The 27,754-nt window shown below is 54.3% G+C and overlaps 1 protein-coding gene across 7 annotated transcripts in view; it reads left to right on the forward strand.

Annotated features, from left to right (window-relative positions):
* GRK5 (G protein-coupled receptor kinase 5) overlaps nt 1–20,383 on the forward strand; it is a 254,503-nt gene extending 234,120 nt beyond the window's left edge. For 3 of the 7 annotated variants that reach the window (XM_063670320.1, XM_063670321.1, XM_063670323.1), the window contains 6 exons: nt 480–517; nt 2,750–2,839; nt 4,337–4,545; nt 8,840–8,977; nt 13,283–13,420; nt 13,760–16,228. In XM_063670320.1, the coding sequence (XP_063526390.1) occupies nt 480–517; nt 2,750–2,839; nt 4,337–4,545; nt 8,840–8,977; nt 13,283–13,420; nt 13,760–14,053 (907 nt within the window). In that variant the 3' untranslated portion in view covers nt 14,054–16,228. Of the gene's footprint in view, nt 1–479; nt 518–2,749; nt 2,840–4,336; nt 4,546–8,839; nt 8,978–13,282; nt 13,421–13,759; nt 16,229–20,207 lie in introns of those variants that run through there. The other 4 variants (XM_054435334.2, XM_063670322.1, XM_054435335.2 and 1 more) reach the window with 3 other exon arrangements.
* Nucleotides 20,384–27,754: the final 7,371 nt, after the last annotated feature.

Genomic DNA, 27,754 nt, shown 5'->3' on the forward strand with positions numbered 1-27,754 from the left:
GCTGGTGCTGGGGGATGTGCCAGTCTCCTGCAGGCCGCATCCCAAAGGGGGTCTTTTTCCTGTGCCCCCATCTTCTCCCCTTTGATCCTCTCTTCCCAATTGTGCAGCTCCCTTCACTCCAGGCCCTGTTCTGCCATCAGGGCTTCCTGAGACCTGCAGGGTCTTCTCAGCCTTGGTGTATCCTCAGCCCTGGAATCATTGATGTGTGAACAGGGGCCATGACTGGCCTTTTCCTAACTTTCCCAGTCACCCTCCAGGGCTGGAAATGCCTGTGGAAAACAGCAGTGTTGCTTTAAATTACTGGAAGGAGAGAAATTAGCTGAAGATCATTTTGACTCAAACCAGACAGCCTGAGCCAGGAGGTGGGAAGGGAACACCCTGTGGCCACTCAGGCCTGATTAGCTCAAGGGGTCGACCTAGATGCCAGTGCTACCTGCCCAGAATGCCCACACTCTGATGCTTGTTGTTTTTCCTTTCAGAGATCTGAAACCTGAAAACATCCTGTTAGATGATTATGGTAAGTCTTTTCCTACTCAGTAGCTGAGGCGAGCATCGCAACCCAGAGAAAGCAAAGGGCCTCCCAGGGATTCTCAGAGAGGGCTGGGGAGGCTGACCACGGGCCCCACTCCCACTGCTCGGTGCTGGGTACCTGGGGAAGGGGGAAAGCTGTGAGCATGGACAGAGCTCCTGCTTGGTGAACAGGCAGTGTTCAGAGAGACTTTGAAATTCAGAGTTTTTGAAATTCCCTTTGACCATAAGGCTCTAAGTGTTAAGATAACTTCTGGCCGGGCACGGTCTCTGCAGCGCACTGAACAAGGAGTCCAGAATTTCAGAGATGCTGGGCAAATACTTAACTTCCATCAGGTTCTCCACCTCTCATCTTGTTTGTGAAATGGAAACAAAGCATCCTGCCCTGCCCTGCCCACCCAGAGGGAAGAGGGTGGTGGAGAGGCTTCTGCATGACAGCTTGAGAGGGAATTGCTTGTCAGTCTAGCCAGCTGTAAATGTCTTAGGCATTATGTTTGCGCATTACCATCATTATTTTCTCTTGGCTGTGGATGCTGAATAATAAGAACAACCACAGCTGTTTAGCCTCACACCTGGAAAATAGTTCCTATACCTTCTTTTTTTTTTTTTTTTTTTTTTGAGACAGAGTCTCACTTGCTCAGGCTGGAGTGCAATGGCATGATCTTGGCTTACTGCAACCTCTGCCTCCCAGGTTCAAGTGATTCTCCTGCCTTAGCCTCCCAAGTAGCTGGGATTACAGGTGCTGCCACCGCACCTGGCTAGTTTTTGTATTTTTTTTTTTTTTTTTGAGATGTAGTTTTACTCTTGTTGCCCAGGCTGGAGTGCAGTGGCGCAATCTCAACTCAGTGCAACCTCCACCTCCCAAGTTCAAGTGATTCTGCTGCCTCAGCCTCCCAAGTAGCTGAGATTACAGGCACGTGCCACCACGCCCGGCTAATTTTTGTATCTTTAGCAGAAATGGGGTTTTGCCATGTTCACCAGGCTGGTCTCAGACTCCTGACCTCAAGTGATCTGCCCTCCTTGGCCTCCCTAAGTGCTGGGATTACAGGCGTGACCCACCGGTTTCCACACCTTTGATCTGACTAGATCTTCCCACCTGCACAGAGAGGGGCAAGACAGCATCTCTGTGCCCATTTAACAAATGACAAAACTGAGCCTCAGGGGAGCCATCCTGCCAAAGTCACCCAGCAGCATCAGTGGGGAGCCAAGGGCAGAAACTGGGTCTTCTCCCAGCAGGCCCCAGACCCTGGCAGCCCCCAACAGAGGGAGGGGAGAAACCAGGTCACTGATGACCTGAAGAGAGGTCTGCATAGGATACTGCCCTGTGGAGGGGCGGTCGGAGGGCCCAGGCCTGCCACCCCTCTCTGGATGAGCCTGGTGCCTCCTTTGGTCTCAGAACCAAGCCCACACTGCTCCTCTGCTATCCTCACTGTCAGCCCCCACCGAGCTAGGGAGTCTATGCGGCTCCAGCCTGGCAGGGTCTCGACACTGGCCCTTGCTGACATCTAGGCTGGAGGAGTGGGGGTGGGGCCCTGGTGTCCATAGGCAGGGAAGGGAAGGGGACGTGTTCCTTCCTGCGGGGTAAGTTGTGGCCGCGACCCTGCCCTGGTGGGCCGTGGGAGGGACAAAGACCGAAGTGGAGCTCAGCTCGGCATCTCCCGCTCTGGGGGGTCGGTCAGTCCTGGGCTGTGAGCTCGGATTCATCTCCAGGCTCTGCCAGGTCAGACCAGACGTTTTCCCTTCTCGTTTCTCTAAAGTGAAAAACAACCAACCTCCAGAGACCAACAAGGCAGGCCGGGGAGCTGCTTCCCAAATTGTTTTATAATTTTTTCCCCTTAAGCAAATTGTTGCAGAATGCCAGAAGAACCTCACATTTTTCCCATGAAGTAATCCCAGAACCAAGCCAAGATTCTCTGACCTCAGCCTTCCAGGAAGCCCATTCAGCCTTTGACTAGGCAGGTCGGTCAACGTCCAGCTGGGTCCAGGCGTCCTATTGCATCTTTATGTCTCACTCCTGAAGAGTGGGCATTTTCCTGTGTCCTCCCACACCTGCACTCTCCCAAGGCTCTTGTGGTCACCCTGAGATGGCAGATTGGGGTCCCTGTTGTCCTCGGACAGATGAGAATGCCGAGAGCTCGTGTGCCTTGCCCAAGGGCACACAGCAAGTCTAGGTGCCCATGCGGCTATCCCAGGGACCCACTGACCCTGCTGTCCCCTTCAGGCCACATTAGGATCTCAGACCTGGGCTTGGCTGTGAAGATCCCCGAGGGAGACCTGATCCGCGGCCGGGTGGGCACCGTTGGCTACATGGGTGAGTGCTGGGCTGCCTGTGTCAACGCACCTTGAGACCCATCGCCTGCTCACCGCCGGCCGAGCCCCCAGAGCCTGCCCGCAGAGCCTCTCGCCTCTTCATGCACTGCTGATCACACAGAGGCACAGTCTCTGCAGGGCTGCTGGGGGGCGGCCTTAGCCAGGGGGAGGGGGAGCACAGGGGCCCCAGATGTGATGACTGCTCTGAGCTCTCTGCACTCCCAGGCCCCCAGCCCCACCTGTGTCCAAAGCCAAGCCACTCTTAGGGGTTGGGGCCTGGCATACAGCGCTGCTAGGGGAGGCCACATTGAAGCAGGGGTCTGGGAGGAGAGGCCCTTGAGAGGAAGGAGGTAATTCACAAGAGCCCCCAAATGAGAGGCGCGCACAGCTGCTGTGTCACCAAGCATGATTCCAGTAGAGAGCAGCCTTGGGCTCCTGCTGCCTGTCCTCAGTCTGCTCTGAGACCAGCGTCCTGGGGGTTGCAGGGAAGAGACCCAGAGTTAAGTCCTGTGCCCTAGAATCCTCTGTCCAATTGGGGGCACGCCCTGGGCTTCCTCCTGTGCATTTCACACACCTACCCTCCTTCCCCTGAGAGGCAGGGGCCCCAGAGAGCTCCGAGGAGCAGGCACGCTTCCACCCTCTAGTCAGGCTGGTACCAACAGCAGCTGCACAGGAGGTGTGCCTTGTCTCTGGTGTTAGAGGGTCCTTTTCAGATTGCATGACATGTGGCAACCTGTGGGGTGTGTGTCTGTGTGTATGTGAGTATGTGTGCCCACGTGAATGCTGATCGATGATTGATAGGGAGGCAGGCGGGTGGGTGGATGGATGGATGGATGGATGGGTGTGACAGATGATGGATGATGGATGGGTGGATGATAGATCTGCCTACCTGTGTGTGTATTTGCCTGGGTCTCCTTTTGCAGAGTATTCCATGCATCTGTCTGCCCAGGCTCTTGTGTGCAAACCAGCACGTGTGTGGATGCATTTCCCTCCAGACATACGTGCTGATGCTGCAGAACTATCTTTTCTGTATTTCTGTGGTAAATCTGTAATTCAGTTTATCAAAGTGGTACAGAAGACATAGCAAGAGATTGTTTGAATTACAGATAAATTTAAGATCATGTTTAATTTGGGTAGATAACACCTTTATTCATTGAAATAAATATACCGATAGCACATGTTCTGTGCCAGGTGTCATACTTGTTACAGTAGTGAATAAAGTAGCTCACGTTCTAGGCGAGGGGACATCAAGAGTGCAGGACACCTCCATCCACAGTGGTCAGAGTTCTAAAGCTACAGTCAAAGTCCTTCGGGGGCACAGAGGAGAGTCATCAGGGCAGGCTCCCTGGAGGAGGTGGTATTCACAGCAGTTGGTGGGGTAGGAGTTGGTGGCGGCCATGAAACTGGTGTCCCAGCCATGAAACTCCAGGCCTTCTGTGAGCAGCGCCACCAGCTGTCTCCCTCCTCCTCACTCCTCTCTCCTCTCCTCTGCCCCCAGCTCCAGAGGTCCTGAACAACCAGAGGTACGGCCTGAGCCCCGACTACTGGGGCCTGGGCTGCCTCATCTATGAGATGATTGAGGGCCAGTCGCCATTCCGCGGCCGCAAGGAGAAGGTGAAGCGGGAGGAGGTGGACCGCCGGGTCCTGGAGACGGAGGAGGTGTACTCCCACAAGTTCTCCGAGGAGGCCACGTCCATCTGCAAGATGGTGAGCTCCTGGTGGCCAGATGCCACCCTTAAGCTGGTGGGTCCCCTCCCTTGGCCTGGCCCCACTCTGTCCCCAGAACAGCAAACAGGCTGAAGGGACAGGGGTCTGAGCATGGGGGTGGGGGTTGCAGCCCACCAAGCTAGAGTTGAGGGCACTCCTTGCTGTGGACTGGGGTGGTCAGCAGAGGCTTCCAGGAGAAAGCCTGGGTGGGGCAGGGACACACAGGAACCAAGGGAAGGGGGGTGAGGGGAACAGTGTGGAACACCCTCACATCCAGCCTCTGGGGGGTCCACACAGGGCGGAGAAGAGATGGTCTGAGCTGGTGCCCCAGACACAAAGCAACCTTGGGCCAAGCCCAGGCCCTTGCCCTTGGGCCTCCTGCTCCCTCCACCTCTGGATCCCAAGGTGTTGGTTTAAGACGAAGGGCTACGAGGGGTGGGGGCAATGATTTCAGTCTTTGAACATCTTATGACAAAGTTTTCCACCACTAGATGGACTGCTGATCACACCAGCCTGGCTCCTGCATGACAGGGTCTAGGGATAGTGAGGTCAGACCCAACCAAAAGCTGGGTGGGCGGAGCCAGATGTGGGGACTGGAAGCCAGATAAAGGAATGACAGGAGCCATTGGAAGTGGGGGATATGGGAGTGAAGTCTGCCTGTGCACCCCTGCCCCTGGGCCCCCCCCATGCTGGCCCTCAGGCCCTTCTCTGGGAACCAGGACTAGTGGCTGGCTTTATGGGGAGATGGCCACTTCCTGCTCCTGCCTGGCTCTCAGCCCCCAAGTCCAGCCCATGCCCCCTTGGGGCCCTCCTCCTTATGGTCCCCAGCACAGCTGTGCTGGCACCCACACTGCAAGCAGCTGCCCTCTAATGCCAGTCTCATAGGGACAGGAGGGGCCGGAGCACCCAGCTCCACACTTGCCAGCCCACAGACTTCCTCTCCGCTCCCTGGAGCCCCATATACCCGGAGCCACAGGTGGGCAGGCCGAGCCTGGGAGGGGGGAACCACACTTCCCACCCCTCTACATCTGCAGGGACTTTGGGGGCAGATTCAGCGTGTGCATTGACAACCCAGGCAACTCCCGGAGTTTAGGAAGCAGCAAGCCCGGGAGTTGATTAAAAGTCGCAATGCTTCTGCTCAGGAAGACCTGAGATCTGCACCGCAAGCGGCCCCAGGAGGGTCTGGCTCGGCTCCTCACCCCGGAGGCCCCTCTCCTGCAGCCAAACACCTCTGCTCAGCCCCTTCCTGTCACCAACCTCATCCTCACATCACAGAGCTGTGGGAAGAAGGCCTGTGTGTACAGCAGACCCACACCCTAACCCCACAGCTGTTGGCCCACCGTGCAGCTGGGGCCTCAGAGAAAGCCACATGGTCATTGCAGCCAGGGCTAGGGTGAGGGGACTGGAGGAGCAGTGCAGCACTGGGCGGGTAAATGGAAACGTGGGTGTGAGCCATACTTGGCTGTCTCATCGGGAGATATCTGTCAGGTGCAACAAAACTAGACAAGGGAAAGAAGAGATCAGACAGCCGTGGGCAGAGCATCACCAAACGTCCCAGGTCAGGGCCAGGCAATCAGAGAAGCAGATCTTGAGAGATCTCAGCAGGGATATGGGACGTACTAAGAGGATGACGAGGCGGAGAGGGCCCCAGTCTCACCCCCAGACCCCAGACACCCACCTTGGCTCCTGGCTTTGGGGCTGGGATCTCCTGCTGCAGCCTGGACCAGGGCTCTGCTGTCCCTCTTCTGCCCCCTGGTGGACACTGAGAGAAAGCCTGCTGCTCCCGGAGGACCTGTCCCGTGGGTACAAAACCACTGTCCTCTGGAAGCCTCTGGCCTTGCTGCGGCTTCCCTTACAAATGATCTTGGGTCTTGGGAGTCTAGTCTTAGGCCTCCCTCACGCCCTTGACTGCAGCATCTCCGGCATCCAGGCCTGCCTTGTGCCCTCCAGCTGGCGGGAGCTCAGGACACTGCAGAGCCTGACTTGCCAGGAGACCTCGCAGGCCCTGGGTTCACAGGGCTATTTCTAGGCTCTGGTGGCTCCAGCCCTGCCTGCCTAAGAGGGTCCCTCCACAATCAGTGAGGAAGCCGGTCTCTGGCTCCCAGGTCTGTCCCCCATTCTACCTTAGCAGCCGCAGAACCCACTCCCCCTCCTCTTGGAGCCCAGAAATTCACACATCTCCCCTGAGCCCAGTCCATGGGCTGAGACCTCAGCCTCCATCTTCCCCAAACCCCTGCTCAGTCCCAGCACTGGGCCTTAGCCCCACTCCAGCTCCCTCTTGCCCTTCAGCCATCTTGGTCTCACTTGTCCTTCTAGCCCATCTGTACTCCTCCTCCAGGAAGCCTGCTCTGCCTGCCCCACCCATCCCAGCTCACACCTTCTCTTCCTCTCACTTCTCCTGGTATCCACCTGATAGCATGGTTGCAAACTCTTTACCTGACGATGTGGCTGCAAACCGTTGACCGGATGTCAGGGTTTCAAATGGCAGCATATAGGCAGGTGTTTTGTTCAACCTGCACACGGTTTTTCAAAAGAAGTAAATGGTAGGTTCATTGCCAAGATTTAAAAATGAGGAGATTTCATATAATAGCCTGGATTTTCTGGCTTCTCTTGAAAAGCAGAAGCCCCAGGCCCTGGCTGCCATCCCACCTGGCAGGAGCTGACACATAGCCTGGTCCGGCCCACCTAGCCCACCCCTCGCCTTTCTTATCGTCATTTGTGCCACCTTCCTGGCCAGCCGCTGCAGCCACTGCAGAAGGAGACTTGCCTCTGAGGGACTGCTTAGAACAGTGCAGCACCTGGGCCCAGCCCAGCCCAGCCCAATGCCTTGAGCCTTTGTTGAACAGTGAAGCCCCCAGAGAGAGAAGCAGAGGCATGAGCGCCAGACCCTTAGCCACCAGCCTGGCAGTCCATGGGGGCATTAGAGGGCAATGCTGTGAGCGACTGAGCTCTCTGCTTAGTCCTTTCAAGGGTGGAACCTGGTGCTGGGCCTGATGCCACCTTCGATTCCTTTGTTTGGGGGGCAGCCCCCTCCAGACCCTGAGCCCCAGGAGGCCAATCTGGCTGCTTACTCTCCCTGGCATCCCCAGCCGGCGCAGCGCCTGCCCCACAGGGACCAGCAGGAAGTGTACATGGGATGAATATGAGCAAAGCGCACGGGGCACTGGGAAAAGACAAGGCTGGGCCCCTACCCCATGCAGGCTGCTCCTCTGGATTTTAGCCTCAAAGCAGACACTTAGTAGACACCAACTGCGTACAGCTGCAGCGCTTAGTAAGGTAGAGGAGAAGAGAGAATCACGAGGCTGGGGCACTGGGAGTGCAGGTCAGGGGCCAGGGCCCTGCGGTCGTGTGGCTGGCCATGGCTAGTCAAGGCCCCCTGCGCGGGTCCAGCCCTCTGGCCTCATTCATAGCCTCATCCCGTCTCACCTGGGTGTCTGCCCCCAAAGACTCTTCCTCTCCTAGTAACCTTCCTGCCTCATGGTTCTGATGAAGACACTCTCCTACCTCAACCATCCCTGGCTCCTTCTACCTCCAGATGAAAATCCCGCCACCTGACCTGGCCTTCAGGATCCTCCATCATCTCTCCCTGACCAGCCCCCTCCGCCTGACCCATCTCTGCACCCTCCTCCCGCTCTCTAAGTCAAACGTGTTTTGGGTGTTCCCCAGACACACCCTGCATGTCCTGCCACTCTGCTTTGCTGGTGCAGTTCCCTCTACCTGTATACCTCTTCCCCATGCAGCTCCCTGACCTCCAGCTGGCAGCCAGTCATGCCCCCTGCCCCCGGGGAGCCCAATCTGTATCACCTTGATGCGTCCTCTGAGCATGATTAGCCCCCCATGAGTCTGAGCACTCCTAGAGGCCAAGTCCCTCCGCAGTGCCTTCTCTGTCAGGAAGGGGCTTGCACCCAGGAGGTACAACTCTGCAAATTAGCTGAGTATGTGCATGAGAGAGAGCTATTGATGCAGTCCTTGCCTTTTGTTGCTTACCCTACACAGAGGAGGTGACAGTGACTCAACACCCATTAATAAGTACCCACCATAACCCAGGAATGAGGTCTGTAATCCTGGGAGAAACAAGATTCCTGCTCTCCTGTCCCCTCAGGCATCTAGCCAGGCTGTGAATGTGTGAGCACAGGTGCACGCCAAGACTCAGAGGCAGCCCTGAAGCAAGACCTTTGCAGGGTGGGGCAGCGTGTCTTGGGTTCCTAGGCATGGTGCAGACACTGTGGAGGCAGGAGGTCCAGGCAGGAGGAGAGGCCCAGGGGACCTGGCTTCATGGGGCTGTCTGTTTCAGCTGCTCACCAAAGATGCAAAGCAGAGGCTGGGCTGCCAGGAGGAGGGGGCTGCAGAGGTCAAGAGACACCCCTTCTTCAGGAACATGAACTTCAAGCGCTTAGAAGCCGGGATGTTGGACCCTCCCTTCGTTCCAGACGTGAGTAGCCTCCCCCTGCCCCCAGCAGCTCCCTTCGCAGGGTACCCAGGGCTGCCCCCCAGTGCTGCCTCACAGTGAGCTGGTGCAGAGTGTGAGGCACATCGTGTCTTTGTGGGGACCAGAGTCCCCTCCCGGCCACTCCTCACCTAAGCTGCAGATGAACTTCGTGCCAGGCAGTGCGGAAGAGGCGTGGCCCAGGGAGCCCACATTGGCTGTCCAGAGACTTGGGCACTTTCCCAGGTCTGGGGGTCCTGGACAGATTCCTTCTAAGCGTCAGTTTCCTCCCTGTCCAATGAAGCCAGTAACACTCATGCCTCCCACCTGCCTGGGAGATCTGAGGGTGAAATGAGAACTGAATGGGGAATGCTTTCAAGAGCATTGACGGCCACCACATTCAGTTCATCTTGACCAGCATGCATGCATTGAGCACCTACTGTTGACGCCAGGTTCTGGGCCAGGCAGAAACATAAGAGGCCCCTCCCCCAGCAGCTCACATTGCAGGGAGTTGCATCTTCCCAGGAGGTCCCCACGTCCCCAAGTCGGTGTGTGAGGCAAGATTCCAGCTGAGGTAGAATTGTCCTTGAAAGTCCCCTACATGGTCTGTAAATCATGAGCTCTCAGCTGGATCAGAGGCCCAAGAGAGGCAGACCAGGCAGAGGCTGGGTGATCTGCGTGGGATACGTGCTGTGATTCCGGGGCCTGCTCTGTTTAAAGTCAGGGAGTCAGAAGCCAGGAAGGCCTGCCGTGCTTTGGCTCCTGCCACGTTCCCGCAGATGACCCCTTGCCGGCAGTGGGGACTGGGCCAGGGACTGTGGAGGCCGTGGGAGCGGCAGAGTGCTGCAGGCGAATGACTGCATCTCCAGAGAGCTCATAGGCACATCTCTTCCCAGTCCCATGTCCAGTGGCTTTGCGTCGGTAGCTTACAGTAGATCCCGGTGGTAGCGTCTGCACAGCAGCAATTTGCAAATGCTACAAATCAGGGCCTCGGCGTCCCCCTCCCCCAGAACCAGTGGTTATCACTTACCAGTATGGCCCTGAGTGGAGGCGGGTGGGGACCATCCTTGGAACTCTAGCACCCCCTGTAGGTGGGGATCCCCTGGTCCTCTGGGACAGCAGCTGGCTTGGGAAGCTGTTGGGTGCGGATCAGTGTCCATGGCAACCACACCACAGACCCCGTCCGGCCAAGGATGGCATCAGTGTGATGGGTAATCAGGGAATGCTTTTTGGAGAAACACGGGGGCCACTGAGAATATAAAGAGTAGGCCGGGCATGGTGGCTCATGCCTCTAATCCCAGCACTTGGGAAGCCTGAGGCAGTCGGGTTAGGAGTTCGAGACCAGCCTGGCCAATGTGGTGAAACCCCATCTCTACTAAAATACAAAAATTAACCGGGCGTGGTGGCACACACCTATAATCCCAGCTACTCGGGAGGCTGAGGCGGGAGAATCACTTGAACCCAGGAGGCAGAGGTTGCAGTGAGCTGAGATTATACCACTGCACTCCAGCCTGGGCGACGGAGCGAGACTGCATCGCAAAAAATAAAAAGTGAAAGTCACTGAATGCTACAAACTCAATCTGCAGATGAGCTTGAGCAGGCAGGGGGAGGATGGTAATCACAGCATTGCTCTCGACCCTGGCTGCCTGGCAAACCGCCTGGGGAGCATGAACAACACTCGCCTTGGATGCAGTCCCCAGGGAGTGTGGGGTAAGACTTGGGCTTCGGGAGTTTTGAAACCTCCCCAGCTGATTCTAGCATAGAGCCAGGGTTGAGAGTCACTATTATGGGAAGTGCCACGTGCAAGCAGTGTGTTGTTTATTTGTTGTTTGTTTTTAGTGTCAAGGGCTTTGGGAGTGGCCACTCCTTGGTGTTCCAGGAAGCCACATAGCGTTGAGTGCATGAACATCACGGTTGTGCCATTGGGCTGATGTCCGAAATTGGAGAGGATGTGGGCACCCAGACTGGGGGTGTGGCAAAGGTTTGGAACCCGGGTGGCCATCCTTGTGGCCTCTGGGCTACCTGTTGCTATGGTGATGGGCTGAGATTAGTCATGGCATTGGAACTATTCCTCTACCTTCCAGCACACTCCAGGTCCCATGCCAGGCCCCAAGGGAGATCCCATGGCGCACAAAACAGTTGGTGGTTTCCAGTCTGAAGAGGAGCAGGGGTGTCAGCAAAACCCCTTAAATAGAAGTAGAAATACGAGTCACAAGAGAAGAGAACAGGCAGCCTCCGGGAAGATCGGAGAGTAGCGGGGCCTCTGCGTGCACCCAGGCATGGCTGCAGAAAAGCGCTCCGGGCCCCGGAAGCAGCGTGTGGAAGGAGGCGGCTCTGAGGGTCAGGGCGACCGACTGTCCTGCTTTGCCTGGGACTGTCCTGCTTTTAGCACTGAAAGTCTTGTGTCCTGGGGAGACAGGGACAGTTGGTCACCCTGGGAGTGACTCTGGCCACTTCGAATCAGGGCATTAGGAGGATGAGGTAGCAGAGCCCCGCAAAGCGCACAGCCTGACAAGGTGCACAGAGCAGCCCACCGGTGCCCTCCTGCCTGGCTGTGTACCCTGTGGCCCAGGGCCTCTGTTCCTGGCATCCGAGGCCTCAGGTGAGCAAAGGTTGCAGGCCCTGGAGTGCGAAGCCGCTGTGAGCTGGGGACTTTGCCTTTTCCCCACTGGCCCTCCCCAGGCTGCACGCCAGCCCCCCACAGTCATCCCTGCCAGCCCCCCACAGTCATCCCTGCCAGCCCCCCACAGTCGTCCCTGCCAGCCCCCCACAGTCGTCCCTGCCAGCCCCCCACACCTGTCCCCACACCACTGTCGGGGCTGCTGCCACATTCTTAAACCACGAGCGCTGTTAGTGACGTCATCTTTTTCACTTCCATTGACTCTTTTTTTAAAACTAAAAATCAACATATTTTAAAAGGAAACCTTTCCAAGGAAATAATAGCCATGAAAGAGGGGCTTGGGTGTGCCAGGTAACTTTCTGTTCCATTACAGATTTTTTAAATACATTCATTTGTTAACATTCCTCTGCAAGCCACCCAGGGCCAGCTTCGTGAGCTTGACTTGGGCACCCCCTAGGGCACCCTGGGTCCCCACACCTGGCTCAGTGTCCTCTGTTGCCATCTTAAAATTCTAAATGTGGAACATGGACCCTGCGTTTTCATTCTGCGCTTGCCGTGTGAATGATGTGGTCTTGCTTCCAGCTAAAAGTCCCCTGAGTTCCACGGTGGCATGCACCCCGGGCTTTGGGAACTAGAGAAGGGTCGCAGCTGTGCAACTGGACACCCCTGCCCGCACCCCTGCTTCCGCCCACATGCACTTGGGCCCATGGTTTGCTCTGCTGGGGACAGCATGGCCTTGAGCCTTGAGCTGGAGACCAGAGCAGACTGGAGGGGAGAGTCCCAGAAAGTGCCGAGCCCTGAGACCATTGCTAGAACCTTCCTGGCATGGCGGAGCCCACGCTGAGCCGGTGCACTGATTCACAACCTTCGAATTAGCCAAATGTCAGGAGACTATAAGCAGGAGTTAGCCTCTACCCTCCAGTGACAGATGTGTCACCAGGTCTGGGGATCCCTTCGCACCCCACCTGGGGCTGTCTCTATAAAGGCCTCATCTCCAGAGCCTCTGGGAAGCCTCCCCGCACCAACCTTGAACTCTTAGAGGGCAGGGTCCACCCAGGTTCATCTCTGCCCTGGCATAGAGCAGGCCCTCAGTGCACAGCTGAGGGACGAGTAAGGTAAAAGATATGCCCACCATAATAATACCAGCTCCCAGTTATGGGCGCCAGGCTCGGTGGCCAGCACTGACAGCAGCCCCGTTGCCCAGGTGTCTCATTGTCCCCATTTTGCCAGTAAGGAAACAGGACATAGGCCTCAGGGGATATGAGACTTCCCCAAAGTTCCTAAGCCCCACAGCTGGGACTTCAGCCCCCATCTGTCCAGTATGGGTAAGAGAGTGATGGCAGGAAGGAGCCCTGGGCTGGGCACCCAGGTGCCCCGAGCTCCTGTGTCACCCCAGCCAGGGTCCCCTTCATGGATCTGAGAGAGGGCTGCACTGTCATCTGGAAGGGTTGCAAAAAAACCCACAGGCCATCATCTGAGGTGGACAGGAAGCCCAGCCAAGCCACTAGGGCCGACCCCTCCCCTGGACTCACCTGCTCCAGAGCCACACACCCTCCAGGCACTACCCACAGCAGTTCTAGGGGTGGGTCCTGGGAAGACTCCCCTCTGCTCCCCAAAACCCCAAGGCCTGGCTCGGGGCCACTGGAGCCGCAGGCAGGACACATGTGTGACCGGCTCTGTGCCCCCGGCAGCCCCGCGCCGTGTACTGTAAGGACGTGCTGGACATTGAGCAGTTCTCCACTGTGAAGGGCGTCAATCTGGACCACACAGATGACGACTTCTACTCCAAGTTCTCCACAGGCTCTGTGTCCATCCCGTGGCAAAATGAGGTGAGCGGGGCAGGCCACTTGCTTTGGTCTGGGTAGGAGGGAGGGACCGACGGGGGGAAGGAGGCATCGGGAATATGAGTTTGGCGGCGGGAGGATGAGCGCTTGGTTTCTGTTTTCTCCATGAAGGCAGCACACAAAAGCTGTCAGTGGCCAAGTAGGGAGCTGTCGCCACCACGGGCCAGTCATTGACGGGGAGCCTCGCCCAGCCCCCGAGACCTGGAGGGCGTGTGGCTCAGGGGCAGGTGAGGCCAGGGGAGGGGACAGCCCCAGTGGCTTTGCTGCTGGGCTTCCTGACTGCCCCAGTTGACGGCCTGTGTTTTGTTTTCACGGCCCCTCCAGATGATAGAAACAGAATGCTTTAAGGAGCTGAACGTGTTTGGACCTAATGGTACCCTCTCGCCAGATCTGAACAGAAATCACCCTCCGGAACCGCCAAAGAAAGGGCTGCTTCAGAGAATCTTCAAGCGTCAGGTGAGACACCCATGCCTGGCCAGTCCTGGCGTCAGCCCCAAGACCCCTGGCTCACTTCCATGGGAAATGAGAAGACCCTTGGGGGGCTTAGAAGTCTGGGGCAGTAGCAGCTTGGAAGGGCAACTGATTATGTCCAAGGCCTCTGATACCCACTGCAGCTGATGGGATCCCCAGGGAGAAGGGCAGGGCCAGCCCAAATTCACCCTCCCTCTGGGTTTCTCCGCCTTGACACTGTTGGTATCTGGGGCCAGTTAATTCCTTGTCACGGTGCTGTCCTGTGCATCACAAGATTTGGGGCAGCAAGTTTGGCCTCCACCCACCAGATGCAGCAACACCCCATCCCCCAGTCGTGAGAGCCCATAAAGGAGCCAGACATTGCTGAATGTCCTTAGGGGCACGGTCACCCCTGGTTGAGAGCCACTGCCCTCTCTGGCCCTTATGAAACCTCAGTCATGTAAAGACTGAACATCATAAGCCCAGGGAGAACTGGGGGTAGAAGCTGACCCCGCAGAACCTTCCGGCTCCTGGGATGGCCCCCATCCAATGCTGTGCCCTCTAGCTGGCAGCCAGAGGAGACAGGGCCCTTGGGAAATGACAGTCAGAGCCTGGCCCTGGGTAAGGGTTGGTGTGGGCCAATGGAGGAAATGCCGGGGAACGGCCCCCACCTCACCCCGCACCATGAAGGTGGCCATCATACACCCCGTCTTGGCCTGGCCCTTGAGGAAGCAGTGGCCCAGTGTGCCCATCCTGGAGCCTGGGAGGCTCCCTCACCTAGTTCTGCCCCTTCCTCCTCCCCACAAAGAGCCAGCTCCAGGATGGGCACACTCAGCCAGTGATAATATAAAAATATAACGCTTCAATGCTTCCATCAAGTAAAACGGAAGTTCCAGAAAGAACGACCTCTCCCTCCCGTGATGGCCAGGCATGCTAAGAACACCCTGGGTCCTAGAGAAAGAAATTACCATGGAGTCTCACAGACCCGGCTTCAAACCCAGCCCTGACACTTCTTGGTTATGTGGCAACTTACGGAACCTCTCCCACCTCAGTTTGCCTGCCTGAAACATCAGGATAGAAATGCCCATTGCCTAGAGCCATGGGTGGCGGCCCTTAGCACTGTGCGGGCACCAGCACCTGTGAAGCAAACGCTTCTTGCCTCCCTCCTCCTCCCCTCTGCAACATGAAGGGCCCAGCACCCACGGGATGCAAAGGGAAGGCCTGAGCAATGGGAACGACCACCCATCTCTCCCAGGCCGGCCCTCGCTAGAGCCCTTTGCATATGAGGCCCCATTGTATCCTCCCAGCCACCCTGTGCGGAAGCTGCTCTTCTCCCGTGTTACAGGAGAGGAAACTGGGAGATGGAATTGCATGCCCAAGGCCACTCTGTGAGGGAGGGGAAGACTGAGAATTCCAGCCCAGGCAGTGTAACCCCAGGCCTGCAGGCTTAACCAAGGTGGATATTATAGGAGGGGCCGCCTCCACCCTGATTGGAGGTTCTGTTGATTCCATTGCTCTTCCCAGGTACCTGTGCCTCCAGGGGTGGCCCTTGTACCTGGCTCTGAGGGGAGACTGCAAAAGGCAATAAAAAGCAAGGGTTGGAGCTGGCGGAGGCAGCCCCTGACCCATCCCCAGGGCTCCCAGGACTGACTTCTGTTCTCTCCACCCCGTCTCCCCCAACCCCAACCCCAGCATCAGAACAATTCCAAGAGTTCGCCCAGCTCCAAGACCAGTTTTAACCACCACATAAACTCAAACCATGTCAGCTCGAACTCCACCGGAAGCAGCTAGTTTCGGCTCTGGCCTCAAAGTCCGCAGTGGAACCAGCCCAGACCCTTCTCCTTAGAAGCGGAAGTAGTGGAGCCCCTGCTCTGGTGGGGCTGCCAGGGGAGCCCCCTGGGAGCCGGGGAAGGAGGCCGTCCATCCCGTTGACGTAGAACCTCGAGGTTTCTCAAAGAAATTTCCACTCAGGTCTGTTTTCTGAGGCGGCCCCCGCCGGGGTGGATTGGATTTGTCTTTGGTGAACATTGCAATAGAAATCCAATTGGATACGACAACTTGCACGTATTTTAATAGCGTCATAACTAGAACTGAATTTTGTCTTTATGATTTTTAAAGAAAAGTTTTGTAAATTTCTCTACTGTCTCAGTTTACATTTTGTATATTTGTATTTAAATGAAAGTGAGACTTTGAGGATGTATATTTTCTGTGCAGCCACTGTTAAGCCATGTGTTCCAAGGCATTTTAGCGGGGAGGGGGTTACCAAAAAAAAAAAATGTGACTCAAGACTTCCAGAGCCTCAGATGAGAAAATGTCTTTATTAAATGTAGAAAGTGATCCACACTTCACCTTTGAAGGATTGGTTGTATTTACCCACATCTATCCCTGGAGCCATTTCCTCACATTGGTGTCACCCTTCTGTCGGCTTGGAACAATCTGAATTAAATGTTCCAGACACATGTGGGACTTCTCCCTCCCAGCCAGAATGTCCTCTCCTGGGGCCCTCGGAGTCGCCTAGGCTGAGCCCTTCTCCTCGAGGGGCACGCCGAGCCACCGTTGTACCCACCTCTGTCTGCTCTTCCTTCAGGAAGGTGGCTGGTGCGCGGATCTAGATGTTTGCAGCCTGGTGGGCAATGGGCCTCTTTCCTTCTAAGCAGGTCCTGACTGCTAAAGCCAGTCATTTTCAAGAGGTTTGCATTGGGGGATTTTTGCTCTATTTTTAACAGAAGCATAGGATCGTAAAGATTTGTCATGAAACCCCAAGTGTCCCAAAGCCTCCGGGCCCACAGGAGCATCGGGAAGTGAGGCAGTGCGCTCATCCTGACGGAGCAGCGTCGTGTCTGTAGTGGGGAGGGAGGCTGGCCCAGGGGCCCGGCATGTTCCTGAAGCGTTCACAGGGTTTCGAGACCTTCACAGCCCCATCAATGTGCTGGCCCATGTGGCATGGATGGGGCAGTCTTTCCGGGCAAACGAGGGGCCCAAGGAGAGACCAAGCCACCAAAGAGCTGAAGACAAAGTCATTGTTCCTTCCCCAGGAAGGTGGGGCAGAGGCAAGATCTGTCAGACATTTCAAAGTCTCAGGCAGGAGCTCCCAGAGGACTTGGTGGCTTTGCCAGCCCAGGGGCCTCTGAAGGCAGCCCCCGCACCCTTGTAGCTGGGCTGTCCCTCCCCAGGGAGCAGCTGGCCACCTCCTCCTGCCTCGATGAAGTGACCAGGGTCCAATCTGCTCCCCCCTCCCGTCCAGGACAGGGTGAACATTTGACCTCACTGTCCCCTGCCCGGCTGAGTCCCTGGTGTCTGACTCTGCCACCCAGCAGCTGCCAGGGTCTCTCACCATGTGGACCCTGCCCTAGCTGCACCTGCACCTCCTGTCAATAGTGCAGACCCGCAGGTTCCACCCCAAACCACAGAATGGGAATGCTTGGGAGCCCACCCCTGCTGTGGGCTCTCAGCGGGGCTTTGGGGGTGATCACCCCAAACACATTTCTCTGTGTGACGCAGGCAGAATTGGAGCACGAGCCGTGGGGAGGACAGTCATGAGCACACCAGCTGTGAGGCCCGGTTTCCGTGCCTTACCCCCGGACTCTACCCCTGGGTCCTGGGGCGTGCTGCTAAAAGGGTCCTGGCCTTTGGGACTGATCATTTTGAGGCCCTTTTACAAAGAAATGGGGGAGAAGAAATAGCTGGGCTTCCCTCAAATCTTTTTAATATGCAGTATTTTTTTTGTTCAAGACCAGCTCTTGTTTTATGAGGCTCCTTCCATTACCTTTCTTGGGCTGAATGCAAAACAAATACAGCCATATTCAAGTCTTCCAAGGAAGTAGAAAACTCTTTGAATGGTATCTTAAGATCCTTAAGCTCTTGCTGAACTTCCTTTTTCAATGAAAAGAAGGACCATCATCCTAGGACGGTCACCAGCCCAAGCCACCACCCCAGCCACCCATCCAGGAGGTTGGTTCCTTTTGCCCAGTTCATAGCAGCTCAGTCCTTACCAAATGGATTCTTGGTGTTGGAAAGCAGCCTCTTTTTATTCCTGAAAGGCAATGCCCTGTCCGTTTGCAGTAGAGAATCTCCAGGGAGCAAGAAAGATGACAGAAGTGTGGCTGCCATGTTTCTAGGTCATGAGAGCTCTGGCAGTACTGTCACAAGGCCTGCACGTGGATTCTATGATAACTTGAGTCTTCCATCATGTTTGCTACCAGCCCTCCCTGAGTGCCCAGAGGAGATGGGGGCAGAGTCACTTGGCATACTAAAGCCTCCTGTTCCTTCTGGCTCATGCATTGCTTTGTGGTAAGAGAAAGGAAGTCTTTAGAACAGCACCTGGGAATCAGCCCTTCTCCCTACTGAGTCCCCAGTCCTGTCCCTTCCCCGACTCGCTCCTCCTCTAACCTTGGTTTCTATAGCCGCATTTTTTTTTTTTTTTTTGAGACAAGATCTCGTTGTGTTGCCCAGGCTGAAGTGCAGTGGCATGATCCTGGCTCACTGCAGCCTCAAACTCCTGAGCCCAAGCTATCCTCCTGCCTCAGCTTCCAAGGTAGCTGGGATCATAGGCATGCACCACCATACTCAGCTAATTTTTAAGATTTTTTGTAGAGACGGGGGTCTCACCATGTTGCCCAGGCTGGCCTCGAACTCCTGATCCCAAGCTATCCTCCTGCCTCAGCCTCCCAAAGTGCTGAGGTTATAGGTGTGAGCCACTGTCCCTGGCCTATACAGTCATTTTTTAAAAGATATTTTAAAATTAAAAGCAAACAACACTGTCCACCCATCCACCTGTCCAGGATAAGACATATTTGGATGGTGAACGGATTTACTCTCTTTAATACATTTGAGCGCTTCACAGAAGAGTCTTTCTGCTCCGGGCATGACATTTTTTTCACCAGACATTCACTGACTTCGTGACTTTGAGGTGAGACATGGGATCTCTTAGAAGCGTCTCTGCAACTGCATTTCAGGAGATGAGCTGCTGTCCCTGGTGGATAGAGGTGGTCTCTGCCATGGTCACCGTGATGCCCTATAAGTGTTTATTGAGTGCCTTGGGGGGCACCCAGAATACGACCCAAAATAGCAAGAAGACCCAGTCCCCGCCTTGCGGAGGGTGCACTCGCACGCCACAGCAACCCATTCTCTCCTCTTCCTTGGCTGGGAACCCAGGGCTCTAGGGCTGCTCGCTGCTGCTGTGGCCTGCGCGGCCACGGGAGGCTTCCTGAAAGGCATTGCTCGGAGGGGCGGGGGCGGGGAGGCCTAGCCTGCCCACAGACACAGCTGTGAGGCCGGGTCATACACATACCAGCAAGCAGCTGCCGAGACAAATGGTGGTGGGAAGTCCTGGGGACACACACAGCCTTTGCATGGACAGTAGGATCAGAGTAGGATCAGTAGGATCAAGTAGGACAGTAGGATCAGTAGGATCAAGTAGGATCAGAGCCCAGGTGAGCCCCTGAGGATACCGAGGCCTTCCCTTCCTGAAGCCGGCAAGTCTCCATGCCTCTCCCAGGAGCCTGGCCCCGCTGCAGAAATCCCTCCTCTTCCTCCACACCCTGTCCTTTCCCCAAAGGCTTGGGTTATCAGTTCCAGCTACCCATCGACTTTCCCACTGAGCCGCTGCCCTCAAAACGGAGGGGGCACCGCAGCCTCTTTGAGCCTGGCATCCCAGGCCTTGCCAAAGGGGATGGTGGCATCCTGGATAATCGGAAATCTCTGAGAAGAAGAGGAAACGCCTGAGTGACACTCAGCTGTCCTCTGGGGTCCCCTGGTGTGCATGCACGTCCTCCTGAATACCTGTACTTCCAAGAGGTGGTCTCCCGTTTTCATAACCCAACACTCTGAGATAGCATCTTCGAACTTTTTAGCCCCAGCTGTGGGAAGATAGTGAGTATGAAGTCTGTGCATTTGGAAGTGACATCGCTGTGTGGATTATGAACACAGAGAGCTGCCATCTTCCTGATCACAATAGGCCACGATTGCAAAGCCGCCTCTCCCAGAGACCCCTTCTGCGCCTGCCCTCCCCACCCACCACCCAGTGTTGAAGCTCAGCGTGTGCAAGTCAGACCCTGCACAGGCCGGGGGTGTCTCACCTGGCCTAAACGTAAAGGCTTGTGCCGGAGACAGTGATTGAAAACATTTGAAAAGCCAGCTCTCCCCGGCAGAGAAAGACGCTTCCCCTGAAGTGGAGTCTAGATGTCTTTCCCTAGTCCATCAAGAAGTCATTTTTGTAACAGTCCCTAAGCGAGTGTTCTCAATTAGAAGAGTTTAGTGGCTGTTGGTGTTGTTAAAATAATAATAATCCTTCTAGCATCCAAAGCTTTCTAATTTTTTTCAGGGAGATTTGGACATTAATGAATGGAAACTTCCATGGTGGCGGTCACTCCTGAAGGCAGCGGCTTCTGTTCTCCCGCTGCTCTAACTCTGTGTGTTCCGTCTACCGTGTCACAGTGCCGCTGGATCTAGATGGAGCCACTGTTGTTGTTTTTAAAAGAGAAATAAATTCCTTAATGGAAGTAGCATGGCATCGGCATCTCTCTCCTGCTGCTGAGCTCTTGTTCTGTTTCTTCCGCATACGACAGCTGTCCCCAAGATGCCTGTGGCCTTTGGGTTAACCCTTTCCTAAGGTTGACAGTGGAACCCACCCAAACCCGGCCCCCACACTGACCACCCCCGAACTACCCACAGATGGCCCAGCTCCAGTGGGCAGGGCCCAAAAAAACCTGAATTCTTACCAGGCCGTCGGCTTCCGATCTCAAACCCAGCAGATGGTTCTAGAAGTGCTCTGGCCACTTGGCACCAAGGAGGAGCTGGGTGACAAGGGCTCGAGTCAGTGCCAGCACCATGACACCAAACGGCGCATTTGCAGGTCCCACCTGCCCGGTCTTATACAGAAGAGGCGGGCTCTGCAGAGGGAGCCGTTCTGGCTGTCCAGGCTTCGCCATGCCAGGCACATGCTGAAACGTGAGGTAGCCAGTGAGGCACAGCGGCCCTTGCACCTCGGAACCGGGATTCCTGATCTGGGACCCAAGACCTCTTCTGTCTCCCTCTACCTGCTTGCCTTAGCTGTTAGAATGAGCAGGGCTTACTCTGAGATGTCTATTTTTAAAATAAAGGTAAAAATAAATTTAAAAAATAAATAAATAAATAGAATGAGCAGGGCTGGGACTCAGCCAACACCCTACTGGTGGTATGACCTTAAACAGGCCACTCTGAGCCTCGGTGTCTTCATCTGTAAATGGGATCACACCTCTGTGATGGGGCTGCTGGAGGATTCAGTGGGAACTCATGTGCCACCCAGCACAGAGGTCTTGGCTTTGAGCAGGGTCCTGGCCTTGACCTCACACCCATTCACACCCAGCCCTGCTTGGAGCCACACTCCAGCCAGGCCTGGAGCCTGGGGAAGAATCTGCTTACTGGGGGACCCTGTGGAATTGGACAGAGAGAAAGAGGGGCTGGCTGGCAATGAGGGTGGGATGAGGGAAGGGCTCTCCCAGGATGGAAGAGTGGAGGGAACTCATGGCTGAGGATTTGCCAACCATGCGGGAAGGCTTCAAGGGCAGAAGACGCAGGGGTGGGGCAGGAAATGCTCTGATCTCAGAACAGGGACGGGGAGGACCTCCCCACAGGGCCCAGCTCTCTCTCTGGGGCTTTCACCACTCCAGAAACTCCACTGTCCGAGCCAGCCTCCAGGCAGACAGAAGCTGCCGTCTCTCCTGGTACAGATAGGGTGTCAGCGGGAGAAACTCCAGCCCCACGGCTCCGGCCCCCCTCACCATTTACACTGCCCTGCCCAGCAGCTTTGGCCCCTTCCCAGGCAGATGGGGTGGGCTGGGCAGGAGGAGTACCCACCTCTTACCTCCTCCACACCTTTCAGGCCTGTGCCCATCCCGTCCATGCCAGACAACCGTGGATTCGGTAAGGGAACCAAAACAGCCTCCATCTAACTCATTTTCAGGAAAGGCTCAAAGCCAGCATCCCCGGGCCCCAGAGAGCTCCAGGCCACAACCCCTCTGGGAGGCAGTCCTTAAGGCTGTTAGGATCCACCTGCCATCCCCAGAGACCGCGAAGAGGAGGGAGAGCTGGGGCCCTGGGAACAGACCCTTGAGCCACAGCATGGCAGGGCTCCTGGTACCACTTTGCCCAGCAGTTTGCCAAGCCAAACATTGCCCAGGCCTGGGCCAGTTGTCATGGGGCCTTGGCTTGGCTGTCTTGGGGGAGAGAGCAGGAAAAGCCCATTCAGCAGGCCATGGGGTGAGATCTAGAGTTTGCGCTCTAGGGGCGTCAACTACTGGCAGGGAAACCAGAAGGCGCAGAAGGCTTGAGGCAGCACCTCTCACGCTTCAGGAGTTCTGACTCATTTGGCATCTTGATAAATTAGAATCTGATTCGGCAGGTCTGGGGTAGGGGACAGCCCGCATTTCTGAGTGCTCCTGGGTGAAGCCACTGGTCCTCAGACAACACTTTGAGCAGAAAGGCCTTAGAAAGCCCCAAACCTGGCTGGGCACCATTTCTCACGCCTAATCCCAGCACTTTGGGAGACCGAGGTGGGCAGATCACCTGAGGTCAGGAGTTTGGGACAAGCCTGGCCAACATAGTGGAATCCCGACTCTACTAAAACTACAAAAATTAGCTGGGTGTGGTGACATGTACCTGCAATCCCAGCTACTTGGGAAGCTGAGGCAGGAGAATCCCTTGAACCCTGGAGGCGGAGATTGCAGTGAGCCGAGATTGCACCACTGCATTCTAGCCTGGGTGACAGAATGAGACTCTGTCCCAAAAAAAAAAAAAAAAAAAAGAAAGAAAGCCCCAAACCGGAATGGCAGGCTGGGTCTATAGTCAAACCAGGTCCTGCGTTCTATGGTACAGAAGTTTTATTAATACTCACCAACATTTGCCCTGCCCTTGAGGGGAACTGATACCAGTAGTTTTCAAAGTCTGACACCCTCACCCCTACAGGCCGCAGCAGCAGCCCTGTGAACTTCTGAAAGATCCAGGTTCCTGCTTCCCGTGCCAAGCCTATTGAGTTAGGAGTCTGGGTGGGACCTATGAACAGGACCCCCAGGTGACTGGGATGCACACTCCACTTTGAGGCCCACTGGTTTATAAAGCACTTTCATCTCATTGAGAACCCTTAGGGCAAAGCAGCCACTGGTCGCCCTGCTGACGGCTTTTCAGAGTCACAGAGGGCTGAAGAGGGTGAGGCTCTTACCTGCAAATGGAAGCAGGTGGGTACAATTGGCTACCACTGTTCTTAAACAAAAGGAAAGAGGATACGACATAGAATCCTACTGTCGTATTTTTAATGAAAAGATAAACCAAAAAAAGGAAAAAAGTTACCTACAGGGAGAGGGAAGCTGCCAGGAGAGGAGAGTGGGAGACAGATATAAAAGCCAGTCTGCTCAGAAATGTGCCCTGTCTTGTAGATTTGACTTTGCAAGCACACGTCAAATAAAACACAAATCCAGACTCAGTGGGGAGAGACCTATTTGAGAGATTTTTGCAAGGGAGGAAAGGGGCTACTGCAACAGGGGCTGGGATGGAGAGCACTGCAAAACAGAGAAGCCTTTACCATGCCATCTGCAAGGGTCTTAAGGGTTAGGTGAAAAGATCTCTTTTGTAGAAAGAACAAGGCTAGAAAGAGCCAGGTGTGGAAAGGGGGATGAAACGGTGATGTAATCAGATAAATAGATCAGAAAATGTCACCCTGAGGCAGCCTCTGCTCTGGAGGGGCTGCCTGCAGGCTCAGGCTGAGAGTTGGTCAAAGTTCAGAGTCCAGGAAGAAGGAGTGAAACTTACCCAAGTCTGGCTAGCAAGCATTTTGTTTCCATGGATCAGTGGGAACAGGCCATTCAGCTAATCAATTATGAGGCAAAGATTGGGAATTTGGAGGGTCTGTGTCTGGCCTTTCATAGATAAATAACGGGGACATCCCTCGGCCTTATGGAAGTCTGATGTGGTTGGCTGTGTCCCCACCCAAATCTTGAATTGTAATTCCCATAATTCCCACATGTTGTGGGAGGGACCCAGTGGGAGGTAATTGAATCATGGGGGTGGGTCTTCCCCGTGCTGTTCTAGTGATAGTGAATAAGTCTCATGAGATCTGATGGTTTTATAAAGGGGAGTTCTGCTGCACACTCTCTTGCCTGCCACCATGTAAGATGTGCCTTTGCTCCTCCTTGCCTTCCACCATGGTTGTGAGGCCTCCCCAGCTATGTGGAACTGTGAGTCTATTGAACCTCTTTCCTTTACAAATTACCCAGTCTCAGGTATGTCTTTATTAGCAATGTGAGAACAGACTAATACAAAGTCATATGGGGAAAGGTGGTTTTTTGCAGCATGTTGTTTTCCTGGAAAAAAGTGTGAGGAGAATCTCTTGTTTTGGCTTTTTGTTGTCATTTTGTTTTATGAGACAGGGTCTTACTCTGTCACCCAGGCTGAAGTGCAGTGGTGCAATCATGGCTCACTGCAGCCTCTAACTCCTGGGCTCAAGCAATCTTTCCACTTCAGCCTCCAGAGTAGCTAGGATTACAGGTGTGTGCAACCACACCCGGCTAACTTTTTAAAATTTTTTGCATAACTGGGATCTCATTATGTTACGCAGGCTGGTCTTGAACTCCTGGCCTCAAGGGATCCTCCTGCCTCAGTCTCCAAAGTGCTGAGATTACAGATTGAGCCACTGCACCTGGCAGGGGGAATTCCTTTAATCTTCACTGTTTTCCAGGAGCACCGGGCTCAAGTAAAACTCAATATTGTCATATGTAAATGTTTTTGATAATTGTAAAACAAAACTAAAATTTTTTTATAGCAGCCCCTATAAACCAAAAGACAAATGGAACAAACAAATCTGTTCATATGCAGGTGGTGGTATAATCACACAGAGACCATCCCCAAGTGACTTTAAGGCACAGAAATGTGACTGTAGGTTCCCAAAGAGGGGCATGCCCTAAAGACAAAAAGAGTTGCCAAAAAAACTTAAGCCATTTTCACTAAACATATTGTCAGTAATAACGTGGATGTTATTATTCCTCAACTAATATATATTATAGGGCAAAACATCTAATTCTGTTAATGTAATTAAGAGCAAAGATTTTTCAATGTAAGAAAAAATAAAAAAATAATATCAAAGAAGAAAAGCCTTTTAATCCAACCCAAAATAAGCTTTCTCTTTATAAAACAGGCATCCATGAGAACTTTGGCTCCTTAAGACAACACCATTGACTCCTCACGAGTGTTCAGGACTCTTTCCTGGCCACGGGAGATGGAGGAGTACTGGACTTTGATGACAGGGGAGGTTCCTTCCAGTTCCAACAGTCTGCCAGACTTCTGCAGCTCGTTCTGTCTTTGCCTCCCACTTTGCCTTCCTTTTATTTTCTCTTTGATATAAGAATTGCCATTTCAGCCAGGCACAGTGGCTCACACCTGTAATCCCAGCACTTTGGGAGACCGAGGTGGGCAGATCATGAGGTCAGGAGTTTGAGACCAGCTTCACCAACATGGTGAAACCCCATCTGTACTAAAAATACAAAAATTAGCGGGGCGTGAGGGCGCACACCTGTCGTGCCTATAATCCCAGCTACTTAGGAGGCTGAGGCAGGAGAATCTCTTGAACCCGGGAGGCAGAGGTTGCAGTGAGCTGAGATGGCACCACTGCACTCCAGCCTGGGCGACAGAGCAAGATTCCATCACAAAAAAAAAAAAAAAAAGAATTGCCATTTCTAAAAATAATAAATGAAGGGATGAATGAAGGGTGAAAAATACCGGGGGTACCATTTACATTGTACTCTAGTACTCCTCGGAGTTATGCTATTCAGATGTTCTAGGATGGATGGATGGTTGAATGGATGGGTAGAAGCAAGGAATAAAGGAGGGAAGGAATATAGGAGACGAAGGAAGGAAGGGAAGAGAAGGAGGAAGGAAGGAAGGAAGGAAAAGGAAAGGAAGATCCATGAGTATGAATGAATAGATGGTTAGATGGATGGAAGCAAGGGTGGGTAGATGGTAGATGGGTGGATGGGTAAAAAGGTGGGTAGGTGGGTAGATGGCTTGGATGAGTGGATAGAAGGAAGGAAAGGTGGGTGAGTGGATGGATGGATAGATGAATGGATGGATGGATGGTTAAATGGATGGAAGGAAGAGTGGGTGGTGGATGAATGGATGGATGGGTGGGTGGATGGATGGATGGATATATAAAAAGATGAATAGGTGGGTAGATGGATGGATGTGTGGATGGATAGATGAATAGATGGATGAATGGATGGCTCGATGGACAGATGGATAGAAGAAAGGAAAAGTGGATGAATGGTTGGATGGGTGGCCATGGTCCTATGAACAAGTTATGCTCTATATACAGACCCAGTGGAGGATATGCTTCTGCAAAGGAGCACCTGTGCAGAGCAGACCTTCCCCAGAGAATGTCCAAACTTTTGCCTGGTGTCTTGTATTTATGCAGGTGGCACTTGGCCCAGCAGAATCAGGTATGGAGGGTGGTTATTTAACCAAGGTCTACAGCTCTTGATATGGCAGCCCCTAGCCTTCAAGCACTTCTGTGTGGCAGTGCCCAATGCAATGATGTGGGACAGAGTGCACATTCTGAACTCTATGTAGAAGGGTTGGGTCAATGCTGGTCACCATAGTGACTCCATTTCTGCCCCTAAGGATCTGGTAAAGACACTCAGGATGGAACAGGGTTTCATTACTCCTTCTGGATAACTACAGTGAGTAAGAGAGAAGTAAGAGAGAAGTATTAGAATTAAGTCTGAAGTCCCCTCAGGGCACCAGAGAACCCTAGCAGGAGATTTTGTCCCCAGCCTGCAGCAGAAAGGAGAGGAGCTTAGTGCTCAACTCCCCACAGAGACTCACCTGCACACCTGTATGCCATCCAGACCTGGCTCAGGGGAGGGGATGCTGTCAGGAGAAGGTTCCAGCCAGGTGACCCCATGACCTAGCCGCCAGCTCTGCTCCTACTACCACTTGTGGACCCCCCAAGGCAGCAGCTGGCTCTCCACCCAGCTCCAGACACAGACTGGTCCCTGAGTGAGAATCCATTTCTGTGAAGGAGAAAGCGTTAAGTGGGCCATGCCCTCACCCCTTCCTCTTAGCCTGGGCATCCCGAGGCTCCCACAAGCTCGCTGCAGGCATGCACTTGAGGCTGGTGTGTTTCCCTGGGAGCAAACCTCCTCCTTCCTGTGAGGTCTTTCAAAGCACTGAGAAGTCCCACCCAGTCTCATGGGGACCCACTGGGGATGTTTTTTGCTTTTTCTAAGAGAAGCCAAATGTTTCCTTTAATGGAGAACTACCATAAAAAACTTCTCTTAAAAATGCTTGTTTTTCTGAGTTATCAGAATTAACCCAGAAAGAGGTGACAAACGGGTTAGGTCCATTAGCCACTCAGAGTAACTAAGTAATTTGCAAGAGAACTAACAGCCTGGGTGTCCTCAGTGTTCCTGGGCCAGGCCAGCTTCCCCGGCAGGCAGAGGTACACTGTCATCAGGAGGCATGAGCAGTTTGCTGCTGAGTCAGGCCCTGTGGTCTGCTTGTTGGGGAAACCACCCACCCCAACATCCACCCTGCCCAGCAAGCCTGGCCGTGGCCATGGTCCTGCCAGCGGGTGCTGCCACTCTTTGCTCACATGTGACTCACAGCTCCCGTAACACAATAAGAGCTTTCCAAGGCACAGCCAGGGCACCAAGCTAGGTACGGGCTGCAAGCATTTCCTTTTGCAATTAATAAACAAGAACTAGCATTTATAAACAGTCAACATCTACCCAAGTCTCACTATCTTCACAAACAACGCTCCATAAACTGAGGCTCTGAGGGGCTCTGTGTCTTGTCCAAGTTGACTAAGCAAATGAGAGGCTGAAACTCACAGTTGTCTCCGGAGTC

This window comes from Pongo pygmaeus, chromosome 8 (assembly GCF_028885625.2).
Source record: "Pongo pygmaeus isolate AG05252 chromosome 8, NHGRI_mPonPyg2-v2.0_pri, whole genome shotgun sequence".
NCBI lineage: Eukaryota > Metazoa > Chordata > Mammalia > Primates > Hominidae > Pongo > Pongo pygmaeus.